General features: G+C 58.8%; 2 protein-coding genes and 1 non-coding gene across 4 annotated transcripts; all 3 read right to left on the bottom strand.

Moving 5' to 3' along the window:
• Positions 1–2053: 2053 nt before the first annotated feature.
• Positions 2054–11565, bottom strand: NOP53 (NOP53 ribosome biogenesis factor). Of its 2 annotated transcripts, XM_007102750.4 has the most exons (13): positions 11222–11565; positions 10700–10764; positions 8751–8859; positions 7907–8109; positions 7479–7549; positions 6262–6357; positions 4884–4988; positions 4607–4810; positions 3673–3848; positions 3379–3445; positions 2532–2608; positions 2380–2436; positions 2054–2112 (listed from the first exon to the last, which is right to left on the bottom strand). In XM_007102750.4, the coding sequence occupies exons 1-13, from the start codon at positions 11548–11550 to the stop codon at positions 2106–2108; spliced, it is 1566 nt and encodes a 521-aa protein (XP_007102812.3). In that variant the 5' UTR covers positions 11551–11565; the 3' UTR covers positions 2054–2105. The 2 variants fall into 2 exon arrangements, with proteins under 2 accessions (XP_007102812.3, XP_007102813.3); XM_007102751.4 differs by lacking the exon at positions 2054–2112 and having other exon boundaries at positions 2376–2436.
• On the bottom strand, positions 3224–3333 carry LOC112067340 (small nucleolar RNA SNORD23). The gene has a single exon (XR_002893216.1). It is a non-coding gene; the product is annotated as a small nucleolar RNA SNORD23 (small nucleolar RNA).
• A 2616-nt stretch (positions 11566–14181) lies between the features above and the next one.
• EHD2 (EH domain containing 2) lies at positions 14182–18060 on the bottom strand. The gene is made up of 2 exons (XM_028478006.2): positions 17901–18060; positions 14182–15444 (listed from the first exon to the last, which is right to left on the bottom strand). Exons 1-2 carry the CDS (start codon positions 18027–18029, stop codon positions 14893–14895), a joined length of 681 nt encoding a protein of 226 aa, XP_028333807.1. The 5' UTR covers positions 18030–18060; the 3' UTR covers positions 14182–14892.
• Between the last annotated feature and the right edge of the window lie 165 nt (positions 18061–18225).

Here is an 18225-nt window from a genome sequence, read left to right as displayed (position 1 = left end):
AGGGCTTCCCTGGTGGCGTAGTGGTTGAGAGTCCGCCTGCTGATGCGGGGGACACGGGTTCGTGCCCCGGTCCGGGAAGATCCCACGTGCCGCGGAGCGGCTGGGCCCGTGAGCCATGGCCGCTGAGCCTGTGCATCTGGAGCCTGTGCTCCGCAACGGGAGAGGCCACACAGTGAGAGGCCCGCATACCACACAAAAAAAATAATAATAAAATAAAATTAAATTAAAATAAAATAAAATAAAAATAAAACAAAAATAAAAATAGTGAGACCATACCGTAGTAAAGCTATGAGCAAACAAGGTGGGGGCTCCTATAAGCAGAGAGCACTTTGGCTGGATCCAAATGACCTTTTAGATACACTTTCCGCGTAGCCCAGAGATTCACTTGCAAGTACTTGTCCTACAGACACATGTGAAATGGCACAGGTACACAGGTATCCCCTCCAGCCTCACCAGGAGCAATATGGGCCTGGGTGAGTGGAATCACAGCACGGTTGTACAGCGGAATTCTCTGCAGCTGTGAAAAAGAATGAGGACGCACCCTACACAGACATAAATTCCCCAACATGCGCTAAATGGCAAGTTACAGAACCACATATGGTATGATCCTATCCCAGACAGAAAAATTAAAACACTTCTATTTTCCAATGTATACGTATGTAATTTAACAGACTCACACGTGGAACATGATGGAACCCTTCAGAGCAAACTGCAGAGACGGCTACCTCTGCAGGGGATTAGAATGGAGGGCAGGGCTTCCCTGGTGGCGCAGTGGTTAAGAATCCGCCTGCCAAAGCGCGGGACACGGGTTCGAGCCCCGGTCCGGTAAGATCCCACATGCCACAGAGCTACTAAGCCCGTGCGCCACAGCTACTGAGCCTGCGCTCTAGAGCCTGCAAGCCACAACTACTGAGCCCACGAGCCACAACTACTGAAGCCCACGCGCCTAGAGCTCGTGCTCCGCAACAAAGAGCAGCCCCTGCTCAACGCGCACAGCAACGAAGACCCAACGCAGCCAAAGATAAATAAATAAATAAATTTATATTAAAAAACAAAACAAAAACCCAAACACCTCTCTCCCCTCTCGTCTGCTCTGGGTCTCTCCTTCCTCCTGTAACACTGAGGGAATTACTTCTTCAGGAGCCTCAGTTTCCCCTTCTATAGAAAGGGGGGGTGGGGAAGAGGGCAAAGGTCAAGGGTGATGTTCACGTTTCTTTGGTATGTGTATGAACCGTATCAATGACTTACAGTGAGACCAGTCCTTTATTACTTGTAGAATAAGTGTTTTTAAAAGTCCTTTATAGTGGGGGGTGGGGGGGAGGATCAACCTCCTTTCATGGACTTCAGTTTCCTCACCTTTAAAAGGGGGATAGGGACGGGGACTTGCCTGGCAGCCCAGTGGTTAAGACTCTGTGCTTCCACTGCAGGGGGCGCAGGTTCAATCCCCGGTCAGGTAACAGATGCTACATGCCACACGGGGCGGTTCCCGCCCCCTAAAAAGGGGGATAGGGACGGGGACTTGCCTGGCAGCCCAGTGGTTAAGACTCTGTGCTTCCACTGCAGGGGGCGCAGGTTCAATCCCCGGTCAGGTAACAGATGCTACATGCCACACGGGGCGGGGATAGGTAATTCCAGCCCTCCTAAACTGGCTGTCGCGAGGGCCTGATGAGAAAGGATAGGCGGGCAGCAAACGTCAGCTGCTGCTCTGAACGATGTGACACGGCTGCAGTCAAGGTGCCTGCGGTCAAGGTCCGCCTCCCCGTCCCTGCAGTGCAGTGGGCCACCCCCCACAACCAGAAACCCAAGTGCAGCCCTCCCCTCTCCCACACCCAAGAGCGGCAGGCCTGTCTCCTCTGCCTACTTCTGTAAGACACTGCTCACGCCCGGGGCGGCCCCCGCCTCTGCTGGACAGGCCCTCTGCCACGCCCTGGCTTCCCACCAGCCTTTGGTGGAGACGGAGACGAAGGCCCTGGTACCCACATTCCTGTGTGCTAAAGGGGGACAGCAGAGCTGCCCCCAGGAGGGAGACAAGTCACATGCGAAGCCTGAGGTGTTGGTCAGAAGGTGCTTTATTGAAGGGCGGGGGCTCCAACATCTCGCCACAGCTACAACCTGGGGACAGAGGGGAGGCTGAGGGTGGACGGGGGGGTGGGGCCCCACATCCTCATCCACGTGCCACCCCCTCTTCCGGTTTGGGCCCTTCCATTTCTCCTCGGGGACGCTCCCTGGCCTGACTCTGAGGTCAGGTGGCTCTGGCAGGCTGACCCTGTCCCGGGCCTGGCCAAGGGAGCATCGCTCCATCACTGGCCACGGCGACTGGGTCTGGGAGGGGCCCCGGAACCGCTGGAGACCACTGGGGAGAAGGGGGGCGCCACTCACTGGATCTCGCGGAACGCCCGCTTCTCCACCAGCTTCACTTTGTACTTGCGCTTGAACCTGGGGGAGGGAGAAGAGAGCAGTCGGCGGCCTCAAGCCCATCCGGCGCGGGAAGGGTCCTGATGCCCACCCACACGGCAGCCCCCGGCTCTCACTTGGCTCGCTCCCGAGGCTCGATCATGTTTCTCCTCTGGAAGCTCTTGAACCGGTCACGGAGGATGTTGCCCTCAGGCTGCGAGACACGGACAGGGCGGCCTCAGCGGGTGCCAGGCAGAAACCCCAGGGCCCTGACCGCTCCACAGGGTCCAGTGTAGCGGGGGGAGTCAGCCCCACAGTCCCCCCATTAGCCAAGGCCCCCAGTCTGGCCTCACATACACCAGGGGCTCAGCCTGGCCCTGAGCTCATGGGGTGATAGGTACTGACCCATGGGCCGGCCCCGAACTGGGTTTGGAAGAAGCAACACGAAGGAGGCTGGAGAAGGGGGAATGGGCGTGGCCGGCAGGGGGAGAAGCAGGGGCAAAGAAGGTGGAGTCAGAAGAAGGGTGCACGGTCGGCCCACTAGAAGTACAGCTGGCTGGAGCCCCGCGGCGCACCAGACCACACAGGGTCCGTGGCTGCGTGAGGAGCTGGGCTTCCTCCCGGGGGCACTGGGGAGCCACAGCAGGCTCCGAGCGGGGGAGGAACAGGGTCTATTTTGAGCTTTAGGAAGACCCTTCTGGGACTAAAGACGCTGAGAGTGGGGCCCGGAGACCAGGGGCTACAATGGGACCTGGCCAGGAGGAACGGTCTTCTGAGGGCCCCAGGCTGCAACTACCCATCACTCGGCCCCTCGCCCCCAGGGACCCCGTGCCCTCAGCCCCCAGGCATCAGCCCAACCAGCCCAGCCGGGGGCAGCCATGATGTCGCCCACGGTCCCCGGGGGACATGGGGAGCAAGGATGGGCATCATCACCGGGCACGGGCGCCTCCCCCCAGCCCCCCAGCCCCCCAGCCCGACAAGTACCTTCAGGGTCCTGAGCGAGTCACACAGCTCCGAGCTGAGCTGCACATCAATGTCGGGGTCCTGATACCTGGGGAATGCGGGGCGTCCGGGGGGTGGGGGGTCAGCCTGGCCCAGGACACAGGGCCAAAGACCCCTCTGGGAACAAGAGGCCGGGCAGGGGGGTTGAGAACACAGAACTCCGGGGGAAAGAGACGGTCTCCCAGGAGAGACCCAGCTTGAGCAAAGATAGGAAGGCACCAGATGGGGGATCTGGACCCCTCCCAGCCTCCCAGGGAGCCCCCGCCCGGGCCTCACTTGAGCCGCCCCAGCCGGCGGGGTCTGTCCGCCTCTGCCAGCCGCCGTGCCTGCCGCCGCTCCCGCTGTCGAGCCAGCTCCGCCAGCCGCTGTGCCACCTGCACCTTGATCCCGCGCAGCCTGAAGACCTCCTGGTGCCGAAGCCGCGCGGCCCGCGCCGCAGCCTGCTGCACCCTCTGCGGGGATGGGCGAGGTCAGGGGCCAGGCCGAGCACCACCCCGCCCTGGGGGGCCTTTCCTCCACCTGCTCCCAGGTCACAGCAGCTGCTTCTCCACAGCGCTTGTTTTCTTATCTTTTTAAAAAAAAATGTATTTATTTGTTTTTGGCTGCATTGGATCTTCGTTGCTGTGCATGGGCTTTCTCTAGTCGCGGCGAGCAGGGGCTACTCTTCGTTGCGGTGTGCGGGCTTCTCATGGCGGTGGCTTCTCTTACTGCAGAGCTTGGGCTCTAGGCACACGGGCTTCATTAGTTGTGGCACGCGGGCTCAGTAGTTGTGGCTCGCGGGCTCTAGAGAGCGGGCTCAGCAGCTGTGGCGCACGGGCTTAGTTGCTCCGCGGCATGTGGGATCTTCCCGGACCAGGGCTCGAACCCGTGTCCCCTGCACTGGCAGGCGGATTCTTAACCACTGCACCACCAGGGAAGCCCAGTGCTTGTTTTCTGAACCGACCTTCCTTATCCGTTTTTCTCTGTCTGTGGTTCATAAACCCTCCCCACCTCCCACCCCCGAACATCATCACCAGGGCAGCAGGCCCTGACCTGGCGTGTTCCCCGCTGCATCCTCTGAGCCCAGAGAGGTATCTGGAGGATGCCAGGAACTTGGTCTCAGCTGACAAAGGAGCTTCAAGGATCCCAAACAGCCCAAAAAAGCAGGCTGCAGGCAGGAGAAACCAGGCTGCGGGATCGGGCCGAGCAGACCAGAGCCCGCGGTGCTCACCAGCTTCCGGGCGGCCTTCTCCCGCCGCCGCTGCTGTTCCGTCTTCTTCTCCACGGAGGCCGGGCGGACGGCTGCGGGCGAGGCCTCTGCTCCCGTGGCCCGGTCTCCTCCAGCCTCGGGCCCCTCGTCCTGGCCCTCGCCCAGCTCCCCTTCCCCATCCGACTCCTCCAGCAGCCCCTGGCACATCTCCTGGAAGGAAGACTCCTGGGGAGAGGGGGCGGGTCAGGCGCAAGGCGGGGAGCGGGCGGGGAGGGTGGGCGAGCGGGCCTGGGCTCACCGGGGTGGCGGCCTGCTCCGAGGCCGGCGGGGCCAGCTGCCGCTCCAGCTTCTCGGCTGCTTTCTGCCGCTGCAGCTCCACCTCGTGGGCCGCCCGGAGCAGGGTCTGGGAGGGGGCGGGGGTGCAGGTGAGGACCCAGGCCCTGGAGGCCTCTCCTGGGAGTTCCAGACCCGGCCCTCTGACCTCCCACGTGCACCTCCACCCCAGGGCTCAGCCCACCCCCCTCGACGGCCCAGGCACCCCCTCCTCTCCCTGGCCTCCCTGCACCGGCCAAAGGGGGCTTCTAATCCCTAGCCTCATGTCTGCTCTGCCCGTCCTCTTAAAGGACAGTCTGGTCTCTACACACTGCAGGGTTCCACTTCTAGGAAGTGCCCTGAACAAGCACATGCACACAGACAGGAAGACGCGGTGGCTGCCCGAGACCAGGGAAAACGGGGAACTGGGGGGGTGATGGCTGATGGGCATTAGGTTTCTTCCTGGGGTGATGAAAATGTTCTAAAGTTGACTGTAGTGACAGCCACACAACTCTGCATATACTAAACACCACTGAATTGTGTCCTGTAGGCGGATGAATCACACGCATGGAAATTATATCTTGATAAAGCAACTATGTTTAAAAAAAAAAAAAAAGAAAAAGACAACATCTCCCCGGGAGCAACAGCCCCTGCGAGCAGCCTCCTCTGCCTGTGGCCGGCCTCGTCCTCGCGATGTTTCGCGCGGCGCTGTTTGCTCCCACAGGTGCTGTTCCCCGGGAGAGGGACGTGGCCCCTGCCCCTAGTCAGGTAAGAGTCTGTCTCACGGTGAACAACGCTGAGCAACAGTCACAGCAGCACCTGCGTCTAATCAGTGACCTCGATTTCTCTCCGGGAACCTGAGCTCCCAGAGGGCGGGGGTCTGTCCTCTCTCTGTTCGTGACATCTGTACCCAACAGATGTCTGTGAGATAAACACTGACTCTTACCACCAGCTTTTCCTGTGGTTAAACTACCTTCACCCTTGCACAAAGCTTACTCGGTCACATGTTTTGTTGCCAACGGTTGAAAGCCTTTTGCGTTTATGTCTCACAGAGTTCCTGAAAGGTGCCACGGTCTCACCCACCTCTGGGCCTTTGCACATGCTGTTCCCTCCGACTGGAACACCCCCCTTCCTTCCTCTCTTACCCTAACAAACTGCCCCCAGTCTCAGCTCTGCTGCCCCCTCCTCCCTGACCCCCAAGGCCGGCTCTGATGCCCCCCCGTGCCCTTTCGTCCCAGCCCTGCCCACTCTGGGTCATCACTGTCCGGGAACAGGTCTGTCTCGCCGACTGGACCACGAGCCCTGGGAGGGCATGCCGACCAAGTGGCCAAGCACCGAGTGAGAGGCCTGGCGGGGCGGCGTACCTGGTGGTCCTCAAAGGATGGGTTGTAGGAAGCTCCCGCGGGCGTCACCTCCACGGCAGGCGCCTGGGAGGGCTTGGTGTGGAGATGCTGCGGCCGCTGGAGGAGGACAAGACCAAGGCAGGGTAAGGCCCGGGAGCGCCACGACTAAGCTCCCACAAGTGCTAGGACCCCGGGCCCGGGAGGCGGCAGAGGCCTCAGCACGGCACACGGCCTTCAGGCTGGGCGGTGCCTGCGGCATCCGGAACGATGCACAGCTGGTACCGCGGGCGCAGCGACCCCAGGACGAGCACGCAGGGACTCCGCTTGTCTTTCCTGAGTAGGGTCCCTGTCGCCAGAGCGGTGGGGAGGGGTGACACTTGCAAAACCGTATGGTACGGTCGTCAGGCCATCACTGAGGTCGGCAGCTGTGCTCGGCAGAGGACGTGGGGTTCTGTGTCTGTCAGCGCAGGACACCGCAGACAAGGGCTGACGGACGCTCAAAGAGTGTAGCCCTGCGCCCCCGGGAGCTTGGGAGCAACGCAGGGCCCCGGGCTCAGCTGAAACCCGCTGACCAGAACCTACACGTTAACAAACCCCCGGGGACCCGAGTGCACGCTCAGCTCTGAGCAGCATCTCCCCGTCTGGACTTGGCGCGTCCCCGCCCGGCTGGCCTCCACCCCAGCAAAGGCCTCCAGTCTACAGCAGAAGCCTGGGCGTCGCCCCCGCCCCTCCCCACAGCCAACTGCCCGCCAGGCTAGGTGCTTCTGCCCGAGGACTTGCCTTGGGTCACCCCCTTCACCCCCGTGCTGGGGTGCCCGCCCCCACCTGTCCCACCTCCTCAGAGCATCCCACAATCCCACCTCTCCAGTGTGCAAAAGCACTTAGGATAAAAGCCCACAGCCCGAAGTGGGCTCTCGCAGCCTTCTCCCAGCCCCGACCAGCGGGCCTCCACACCCTACAGCCCCGCCCTCGCTGGAGGCTCTGCACTCCCACCTCTGCAGGCTCGCTCGCTACACCAGGTCTCCGGCCCCTTAGTAACAACTTACTTTCCCAGTGAAGGTTTCCCTCATCTCCCTGAAGCATGTCCCACTGACCTGCCACTGCCTGCCTGGCTCCAGCAAGTGGGTTCCCGGTCACAGGACGGTCGGGCTCTGACGCTGAGGCTCTACAGCCTGAACGCTCCCCAGCCCCGCGCTCTGAGCCCTATCACCCAGGACGCCCTTCTGACGAATTCTCACCTTCACACCTTTCTTCTTGGTCTGCTCCAGGAAAAAAGGGTCCTGCTGCTCCAAGGGCCGGTCCAGAGGGTCTGCGGAGGCAGCGAGGGGCGGCTGCTGGGGGAACATCGGGGCCCTGAGGGGCTCCCTCCCGGCCCTCCTCCCTTAGGATGGCACCGAAGCACTGACTGGAAGAAGGCCCGGGAAGGACTGACTCTCAGACCCCAAAGGGCTTCGAATGCCAGGCAGAGGAGCATGTGGACGGGGTCCAGGAAGCAGGAGAGGCCCCAGGCGGAGGGAGGGGCAGGAGCCGGCCCGCTCGGGAAGGGGCCACGAGCGGGAGCACGGTGCCGCTTCAAGACGCCCGACTCGCCGAAGACCCTCCAAGCAACCCCGCAGGGCGCCCCCCAGACGCGGCGCGCGGCGGCGGCGGCGGCAGGGACACTCACTGTCTTTGACCCAAAGGTCGTAGAAGGGCCGCTCAGCCATGTCCTGGGGCCCGGGCGTGGCTCCGGCCGCAGCAGGAGGGTGGCGGAGCCGGGCCTGAGCCCTGCGCACCTCCCGCGGCAGTTTGCCCTGCTCTGCCAGCCGCTCCCACAGCTGCTCCTTCCGCCTGAGCTTCCTGGCGTTGGGGACCTGGTGGGCGCGGACGCTGGGCCGGGGAGAGGCGGCACAGGCGCAGCGGGTGAGGCGGGCTCCCCTGCCCCCGCCAGGCGTCCCAGCACCTCCTCCCTCCACAGGGGGCCTCCTCAGGCTTCTCCTACTCCTCGCTCGATCCAGCAGCTTCAGAGACCATCTCCCCATGTCGGCCCCCAGCACAGGCCTCTCTCCTGAGCCCCAGACCTGACCACACGAGAGCCCCTGGGGTCCTTGCCCTGGATGGCTCCCAGGGACCTCACACACCATTTCACAACCAACCTCGGCATCGCTCCACTGTCCGCCCCATCGGCCATCCACGCCCCACCCCCACTTCAGGGGTCAGTCACTAAGCCCTGCCTGACCCATCCCCTGGCCGTGGCTGCCCACCCAGCCCTCCCTTCCATCCCCAGAGCCCTCGGCCACGTCCAGGCCCATCCTCACCTGCCCAGCCACCGCACCCTGGCCCCCGCCTCACTGCCTCCAATCCGCTCTCCAAAGCGCAAATCCGACCCCATCCTCCCCTCCAGTGCCCTTCACCTATCACCCTCCCTCCCCAGAATTCCTTTAGGGTCAGGAAGTGAGTAGGGCCTGCACAGAAGAGCGTGAGGCCAGAACCAGAGGAGAAGGAGGGTCTGGGGGTGGTGGGACACTCACTCTTTGGGTGCAGGGACCTTGGATGTGTTCTCTAGGATGAGGTCGATCCGAAGGGGTTTCTTGAGAAGCAGCGACCTCTTCTGACCTTTGGTCCTCTTCTTGTTCAGCCCTGGGGGTGGGAGAAAGGAAAGAATTAAGGCCTCAGGCCTCCTCACTACCCAAGACCAACTTCCCACTCCCCTCATTCCGGCTCCCCTGGAGACCTGCATCCCAGTACAGACCTGGAGGCCCCAGGCTGACCCTAGGCTCCCACCTGAGCAAAGAGGCCTCCGCAAGGGCAGGGCCCAGGGTGCCCAAGCTGTGACTCCCCACACCACACCCATTTCCTGGGCCAGCTGGAGGCAGCCCTGTGCTGGGGACACAGAGGAGTCAGACCCACAGCCCTGCAGACGAGGGGCTTCCAGAGGCAACAGGGAAGAGGCCACAGAACGATTAATGCTAACAAGGAAGAAAGCAGGTGGTCAGGCGACATGAGGCCCAGGGAGCTGGGCTCAGGACCCAAGACGGCCAATTCTTAGCACAACAGAATTTTCTGCTTTTACTTCTAAAGCCTAATAGTAAAAAGAACTCTAGAACAAAACATACTAGGATGAAATCCGTATCCTTCCATTTGCTAAGGGACCTCATGAAAGTGACTTTGCTCCTCTGTGCTGCCAAAATGAGGTTTAATGCCTACCTCACAGGATCAGGCGGAGATGTACTGGGTTGACCAAAAACGTCGTTCGGGGTTTGCCATAACATCTTACGGAAAAACCCAAACAAACTTTTTGGCCAACCCAATAATTGCAGCTGACTGTCGAACAACATGGGTTTGAACTGCGAGAGTCCACTTATACCAGGATTTGTTTCAATAGCAAATACTACAGGAACACACGATCTGCAGTTAGTTGAATCCACAGATGTGGAACCAAGGTACAGAGGGCCGACTACAAATTACACGTGGACTTTTGACCCCATGGAACGTCCGTGCCCCCGACCCCTGCATTGTTCAAGGGTCCATTGTATTTCAAGATTCCACAGCACAGTGATCACCCGTGAAAGCACGCAATCGCTGTTATCCTTCTACTTTTTTTTTTTTTTTTTAATCTAAAGCAGAATCTGTAACTACTTCCTCGCCTGTTCACCAGGGCAGCTCCCTGCCTCAACCTTCTGTTCACAGAGCAGATCTCCTCACTCCTGTGAAAGTCGACCTCTTCAATACCCCTTCCTTACCTGCTCACTCAAAGACCGCTCTCCCCCAAGAGGTCCTTTCATTTCCCTTAGACCAGATCCCTTGACTGATCTCATACATGCTAATAAAGGCCATCCTGCTGTTACAGCAGCCTGACGTTTTGCTCATTAAAGCTATCGGCTTTCCCGTTAAAATGGACCCCTTAGCTTTTCTAGCCCCTCCTTAAAACAAATCGCTCATTCTTCATCTGTTTTTCCTGGTATTGACAGTAAACCTTATTACTCACTGAAGCAAACCCTAACTTGCTTCTCCTCCACTTGTTTTAGAAGGTCCCGACCCTGCATTTTGGCAAATTAAAGCAAGCAGGTCAAGAGGAGTCTCTTATTCAAGTTGATCCTTTCGTTCTCATTAAAGAACAAACATCTTATTGAGTAAATCAGGTATGATTCCTTACAGCATGTCCTTGACCTGGTTTTCTGCAAATTAACGAAGACCTCCTGATTTATGATTATCTACTCAACAAGGCAGATCCCGACTGGATTCTCTGGGCATTGAGACCTCTCTGAAACCTCAGAAAAAAAAAATGAGTTCTTTAGGATAATCCCTAACTTGCTTTCTGTTCATCCCAGGTCCTCTTGTTTATATAGTAAAGACCTTTTTTTTCAGGTGTTTGCCACCCAAGCCACGTCATTAACACAGATCCTTTTAGAGGCTGAGGGAGCCTCACTAAATAAGGACTCATCATCGCCATACACCCGCCACAAAAACCCTTCCTCACCTTCATTCTTGGAGCCAGTGTCCACGAAGAAGAGTTTTTCATCGGGGGCCTCTGATATCAAGCCACTGGGAGGTGGAAATTCAGAATATCAGCCATACAATGTTGGGGAGAGGAGCAGGAAGCTGCGGAAGGAGCAGGTTTAACCTCTCCGGGCTCAGCTTTCCTGTTATGCTCATTCAAGTACGATCTTCCCGCCTGGGACCCCTCCAGGCCAGAGACCCTCCCTCCAGTTTGCAGAATTTACTACTTAAAACACACTAAACTAGGCTGAGTGCATGGTACATACTGATAGCAGAAAAAGGTTTGTGGTTTACGTGGATTCTAATTTAACTGGGCGTCTTGTACCCGGTGACCCTATCAAGTCCCCCAGGCTGTCACCCGGAGTTCCCAGTCCCTCCCCTCGGCATCCCCAGCGGTGCCGGACAGGGGTTCCCAGGCCCCCGGAAGTCCCCCCAGGCAGCTCGGCCTCTCACCCCGCCACACAGAACTTGGCCCAGCTGCCCGCAGTCCCGCCCCACTCACCCGCTCGTGCGCTCCTGCAGCCGCACGTCCTCCAGGAACTGATCGACCTCCAATCCCAGCGGCTCCTGAGCGAGCCGCCGCCAGCCCCGCTTCTTATTTCTTGGGCCTCGCCGTCGCCGCCTCAGCGCCGGGTCCACCGAAGTGGGCCTCAGGCCCAGGAAGCCAGAATCGGCCTCGCTTTTCGAGCACTGCCCGCCACGACCACCACCACTTCCCACCGCCATCTTGTTAAAGGAAGAACTTGGCCTCCGGCGGCCGGAAATCCTGTTTGGGGCATGCGCACGCAGAAATCCCGCCCCCTCCAGTGACGCACTTCCGGCTGCCGCCATCTTGGTAGGGTGGCTGGAGCCGCAAAGGGGCGGGGAGGCTACTATCTTGGTAAAGGAAAAATGGCTCCTCCCTCTTCTGCAGATTCCGGCCCGCCCCAGGTTGTAGGTTTGGGGCTCTAGCCCTAGGCGAAATACCTTTCCCGGCCGCCTAGGAATACTTTTTAAATCTGAGTATCATTTTTAATTTGTTGAATTTTTTAAAAATCTAGTTTTTGGTGTGTTTTTTTTGCGGTACACGGGCCTCTCACTGCTGTGGCCTCTCCCTTGCGGAGCACAGGCTCCGGACGCGCAGGCTCAGCGGCCATGGCTCACGGGCCCAGCCGCTCCGCGGCACGTGGGATCTTCCCGGACCGGGGCACGAACCCGCGTCTCCTGCATCGGCAGGCGGACCCTCAACCACCGCACCACCAGGGAAGCCCTAGTTTTTTTGAAAAAGAAAAGTTATACCCGTCAGTGGCAGATTCGGCACACGAGACTTTCCAGTCTCAGAACGTTTGACCTGTCAATATTCCAACCCTAGAATCTTGGAAATCAGAGTTTTCGGAATGTCGAGGTTGGGAGCACAGAACATTACGTGCGAGAAATGTTAGAAACATACATTATTAGAACCCTAGAAGCACAGGCTCAGAATCATTAATCTTGGGTAAGCTACATAGTTGTGCCTCAGTTGCTTCATCCGTAAAATGGGGGCGATAATGGTTCATCTGCCTCATAGGTTATTCTGGAGATTAAACAAGGTAATATATACAAAACCCTTAAGATTGTGCCGGGATCTAAATGTTAACTATTGTTATTACCTCGCCCCCTGAGACTTTATCTTAGAATCAGTTAATCTATGCTGTTTACAAATAAGGAAGTGAGCTCGGATGCCCTTGGGCCCTGGCAACCATCCGTAGGGATCGAGAGCCTCATAAGGCCGTTCTCCACTCGAAAAGGAAAAAGGCACAGAGAAGGAAGGCGCCACGCGGGGGTTCACACAGCGGAACTCGGCCTGGGGAAGGTGACAGGCCCGGGATTTGGCCCTGGAGACCTGATCACCCACCACCTGGGGCAGGGGTTTCAGCGATCGGCCAGCCTAGCTCTCGTGTGTCCACCAGGGGGCGCCGGGAGCCGCGCCACCGGGGGCGCGTGGGCGAGGAGGGCGCGAGGCCAGCGTGTCCCGGGGGCCGTGGGTGTGGCCTTGGGTGTGAGTCGGCGGGACCACGAGCGGGGATCCCCCCGGGCGTGAGCGAGCGCGTGCGCACACTTTGGTGGTCCTGATGGGTAGCATCACCTCCTCCCCCTCCAGGAGCCCGCTCGTCCTCGGCGTTACGTGTCAGGAGCTGTGTACCCAGGTTGTGTGGGTGGACGTCGGCGGGCAGGGAGGAGGACCGGGGCGCCTTGTAACCAAGTTGGCACGCACGCACACACATACACACATCCCCACGGCCCAGGGCTTGGTTCCCAGGCCCCCGCGGCAGGAGGTTGGAGGGAGGGATGTCCCGGAGGGAGGGCCTCAGAGTAACTTTTCTTCGGAAAATATGTCAGTCTGGTCCCCAGCCCAGGCCTGAGTCAGCAGGCTCCCGCAGCAGTGAGTCATGGCCTCCACCTCTGCCCCTGAGAGCTTGGAGAGTACCCCCCTGAAGTCCTACCCAGGGCTCTCCTTCCCCAGGGGGTTTGTGGGGGAGAGCGATCCCCACCTCTAACCCATCCCAAGACAGCCTGACGCCCCCAGGGAAAGAAGCCATGGCTTTATTTGCACTGTGGGAACGCTATTACGTTCACCGTCCCCTCCCAGGCACGGGGTGAGGGGTGATGGGTGTGGGAATCCCAGCGAGAACCCTGGAGGGGGCATCGTCCCCATCTGTTTCGCTCTTCGCCATCTTTTCCGTGTGGTCCCCCACCAGGGTCAAGCACTAATACGTAGTGAAGGCAGGAAAAGGTGTGTGTGTAGGGGGGGTGAGAGATCCCTTTAGGGGAGGGGAGAGAGGGTTGTAGCACCAAGAGCCCCTCCCCCCACGACGTCCCGGAAAAGGGGACTAAAATAACGTCCTGGGGCCTATCTGGCAGGGGCTCCACTTAAATATGAACTGATGGTGGGCCGAGAGGCTGTGCCCCAGCAGTCTAAAATTCGGACCACCAGCTGAGGTGGGGGGAGCAGGCTGGGCTATCAATCCAGGGCAGGTGATTGGAGGACAGAAAGGCCTCAGAGTGGACGCCTTCTGGGAGGAGCAGGGATGGAAGGCGGTTTTTGGTCTGCAGAGGATCCTTCTTAAAGGGGTGTGGCAGGAACTGGGGGGAGGGGCTGAGGGGGTCCAGCCGAGGAAGTAGGAGGTGTGTCTCCCCCCTGAGCCCCCAGTGGTCCCAAGACCTGAGGACACCATGGGGTGGAGGGTCCCCACCTGGCTGGGCAAGAGGAAGCAGGGCAAGGGGACCCCTCTGTTAGTCATTTCAACCAAGTGGCCGCTCGCTTATGAGGGGTCCTGCTCAGACTCAGGGATCAGACGGGTCAGGCCTGGGGGTCTGCAGAGGATCCTTCTTAAAGAAAGGGGTGTGGCAGGAAATGGGGGGGGGGCTGAGGGGGTCCAGCCGAGGAAGTAGGAGGTGTGTCTCCCCCCTGAGCCCCCAGTGGTCCCAAGACCTGAGGACAGGGGTGTGGCAGGAACTGGGGGGAGGGGCTGAGGGGGTCCAGCCGAGGAAGTAGGAGGTGTGTCTCCCCCCTGAGCCCCCAGTGGTCCCAAGACCTGAGGACACCATGGGGTGGAGGGTCCCCACCTGGCTGGGCAAGAGGAAGCAGGGCAAGGGGACCCCTCTGTTAGTCATTTCAACCAAGTGGCCGCTCGCTTATGAGGGGTCCTGCTCAGACTCAGGGATCAGACGGGTCAGGCCTGGGTGTGTGTCTCTGTATGTCTGAGTGACTCTGTAGGTGATCTCTCCTGAGAATGGCAGCTCCATGAGGTCATATAGATGCGTCTGTTTTGCTCTCTGCTGTAACCCCCAGTGCCTAGAAGGAGCCCTGAACATAGTAGGTGCTCAAACAAATATTTGAATGAATGATGCATGGATGGATGCTTCTGTGTGAGTGTGTGTGTGTGTGTGTGTGTGTGTGTGTGTGTATTAGTGTCGGAATGATGTGCTAAGTGTCCGTGAGGGTGGAGGTGTGAAGGGTGGGCAGAGAAGCCTCGCCCCTCCCCTGGTCCCCACTGTCTGGCAGTGGGGGGCAGGAGGGACCCCCAGCCTTACAGCTGCGAGAGTGGGCAGGCAGGGTGCACGTGGCCGGGGTGGGGAGGTGCGCGCAGCCATTCGGAGCTGGGGAGCCACAGCAGGGCAAGAGGGGGGAAGGGCCGGCAGGCAGCGGCTGGCTCACTCGGCGGAGCCCTTGTGGCGCCGCTTGGAAGGGGGCACCAGGCGGCGAGGCAGGTTGCTAGGTAGCCCGTGGCCCTCGAGCTTGGCCTCGATGAGGTGGCTGGCCAGGGCGAACTCCTCGTCGTCCAGCATGCCGTCTCGGTCAACATCGCTTAGCTTCCAGATGCGGCCCAGCACAGAGTTGGGGAGCTTGGTACCCACCATCCAGGTCTTGACCTTGGTGCCGCTCAGCTTGCCATCGGACGGCGCCAGGTTGTAGAAGATCTCATCATATTTGGACTTGTCCTTGGTCACCACCCACTCGGTCTCATCATCCGAGCCCTCCTCGCCGTCCTCCAGGGCCTCGTCGGGCCCCCGCTCCACGAAGGGGCCCATGTGGGTGCCCTCGAAAGCGCCCCCCTGCACGCCCACATCCGTGCTTTCCAGCTCCTCCTGCCGGAGTAGGGGCATGAGCTTGGCGATGTTGTGGGTCAGCATCTGATCCAGCGCCTCCAGCAGCTTCGGCTTCAACGAGTGGAACTTGGTGAAGTCGTGAGCCATCAGCAGCTCCTGTGGGAAGGGGAACGCAGAGAAGTCAGGGGGCACCATCCCGAAGCCCCCCCCCACCCCAGCCCCGTGCTGGGTCCGGGACACTTGGGCGGCTCTTGACAGAGAGGTGCAGAAGTATTTGATTATCTGAACACCCCAATCCGCTTGGGTACCCACCACTCAGAAGAGACTTGGGCAGCAAGGTCCCACGGTGCCCCCCGCCCCACCCGGTGCCGGGCATGACCCCAGAATCCCTGGACAGTAGGGAGAGCAGCAGCCTTTCACCAGCTGGTAGAGAAGGATTTCAACATTTTGACATCAGCCACGGCTTTAGCCGAGCACACCCGTCAGCCCTCAGTCCTGTCCACCCTCTACGGCACCCCAGCTGCCCAGTCAGCGTCCCCACCATAACGCAAGTTGAGAAAATGCAGCTCCTGCCACCCTGCTGGCTCTGTTACCCCACCACACCGGAAGGGCTAAGCGGCTTGCTCCATATTTGGAGGTGAGGTTTGGGATGCACAGGTCATCAGGAGATCCTGGGACGACCCCCCACCCCCGGGGCAAGAAGTCATCTGGTGCTAGAGCCGCTGCAGGGCTGGGTTTGTGGTTGACGCTGCTCCTCACACGTGCAGCTGTTAAAGCGATTGCACCACAAGAGTTGCAGCAAAGACCGATCCATGTCGCAGCACCACATTAATTTCCAGAGCCAAGGCAGGGAGCTCCACTGATCATGACCACAAAGAGACGGGGGTGTGATTAATGGTGATGAGTAGGGAGGGCTCCAGGGCCAGGCTGCCCAGGTTCCAACCCAGCTCTGCCACTTGGGAGCTGTGTGTCCTCAGTCAAGTGACTTGCCCTCTCTGGTTTCCCTGTCAGTTTCCAGATTTGTAAAACAGGTTGAGAACTAGCACTCCCCTCATTGGGAGGTGGGAAAGGCTAAATGAATTCATCTGGATGAAGTGCCCGATAAGTGGCAGCGTCGTATTCACAGCTGCTCTTTATCTAGCCCAGCGGCTCTCAACCAGGGATGATGGTGTCCCCCAGGGGACAGTGGGCAATATCTGGAGACATTTTTGATTGTCACAACTCGGGGGTGCTAGTGGCATGTGGTGAATAGAGGCCAGGGATGCTGCTAAACAGCCTGCGATGCACAGGACACCCCCTACAAGGAAGAATTACCTGGCCCCCAATGTCAGGAGTGTGGAGGCTGAGAAACCTTGATTCGGCCCAAACTCTGTGCCAGACACTGTCTAAGGAAGTCGCGAACACTAGCCAGTTAAGCATCCAAGGTAGATACTGTCAGGATGCCGATTTTCCAGTTGAAGAAACGGAGGCTCAGAAAAGTTAAGTGACTTGACCAGGTTCACAGAGCTAGTCAGTGACCAAGGGGAAATTCACTCTATTATAATCCTTCAGTATTGGACTAGAAATCTCTAAGACCTAAAGGTCACAGGCTTTCAGTATCAGCCTGACACAACCTCAAAACAGAGCCTGGGCTAGGGGCGCTAAGTCCTCGCCTCCATGCCTGAGCCTGGACCTCTGTCCCCACGTCCATTGGTCACTCCTGCCCTGCCCACCTCCTGTGGCTCTTCATTTACCCCAGGCTGCCACACCCAGACCCAGTGCTTTCCCCGACACCGGTTAATCCTAGGCCTGGACATGTGAGGAGCCTCCGGTTATCCCCCGATATCCATCTTCCTTTCTTCCTCAGTATGGAATCCCTGAATGTTACCTGGGCATCTGGCCACCTAGAGAAAAGACGACACTTCCCAGCTTCCCTTGCAGCAGCTGTGGCCATGTGACTAAGTTCTAGCCAACTGGATGTCAGCACAAGTTGCACACGCAACTCTAGAATTGCCCTGTTCAATACAGTAGCCACATGTGGTTATTTAAATTTAAATTAGTTAAAATTAAAACCTAAAATTTCAGTTTTAATGTGGCTAGTGGCTACCACATTGGACTGCACGGCATAGAAAGTCACCATAGAACGTACTATTGGACAGCACTGTTCTAGTAAGTGTTCTTAAAGAGAGAGACTGTACCATTAGCTTCCCCTCCCGCCCCGCTCCTCCTCCTCTTCTTGCTGGCCGTAATGCAGACACAATGGCTGGAGTTTCCACAGCCGTTTTGTACCATGAGGAGGTTCTTGGGACTGGAGGCCAGACTTGGAGGAGAATTAAGACAGAAGGAGACTGGGTCCCTGGCTCTGTAAAGCACCAAACCAGCCCTGGACCATATTGCAGGACATTTATGAAGGAGAGAAATAAACTTCTATCCTAACTAAGCCACAGTTGCTTTGGGTTTCCTGTTCACTCCCTTAATTCACAAAACCACGCTCGCACAGAATCATTTGTGGGAAGTGCTTTCAGAAACCTGCCATCCATCCCTCTAGTTTTCCAGGTCCCATCCTGGAGCGCATGGAAGCCAAGCTTCCCGTCACATCACCCCTGCGGCCTTCCTCCTGGGCGGCCTCCCACCTGCATCTTCTGGCAGTCCGGGAAGTCGCCGGGAGATATGTGATGCTCCAGCTGAATCTTGGCAAAGATGACGGGCAACTTGAGGATCAGCTGTTTCTTCTTGTTCTCCTTCCCAAACACGGAGGGCATCTCTTTCTTCAGGTAGCTGATGATGTAGGTGTGAACCTGTGGGGGGGACAGTTCTCACCTAAGCCTGCCTCACAGTCACCTGCGGGGCTCGTTAAAACATGGGCTAGAGCTCCCCTGGTGGCGCAGTGGTTGAGAGTCCGCCTGCCGATGCGGGGGACGCGGGTTCGCGCCCCGGTCCGGGAAGATCCCACGTGCC

This window comes from Physeter macrocephalus, chromosome 17 (assembly GCF_002837175.3).
Source record: "Physeter macrocephalus isolate SW-GA chromosome 17, ASM283717v5, whole genome shotgun sequence".
Lineage (NCBI taxonomy): Eukaryota > Metazoa > Chordata > Mammalia > Artiodactyla > Physeteridae > Physeter > Physeter macrocephalus.
This window is presented reverse-complemented; position numbering and strand designations above follow the sequence as displayed.

Coding starts and splice junctions, on each gene's coding strand:
- NOP53 (XM_007102750.4), bottom strand. CDS start 11,550: ATGGCGGCAGCCGGAAGTGCGTCACTGGAGGGGGCGGGATTTCTGCGT. Junction 7,550..7,906: donor CGACCTTTGGGTCAAAGACA/GTGAGTGTCCCT, acceptor CTGCCTCCGCAG/ACCCTCTGGACCGGCCCTTG. Junction 4,811..4,883: donor CGGAGCAGGCCGCCACCCCG/GTGAGCCCAGGC, acceptor CCCTCTCCCCAG/GAGTCTTCCTTCCAGGAGAT.
- EHD2 (XM_028478006.2), bottom strand. CDS start 18,029: ATGCCCTCCGTGTTTGGGAAGGAGAACAAGAAGAAACAGCTGATCCTC. Junction 15,445..17,900: donor CGGACTGCCAGAAGATGCAG/GTGGGAGGCCGC, acceptor CCCTTCCCACAG/GAGCTGCTGATGGCTCACGA.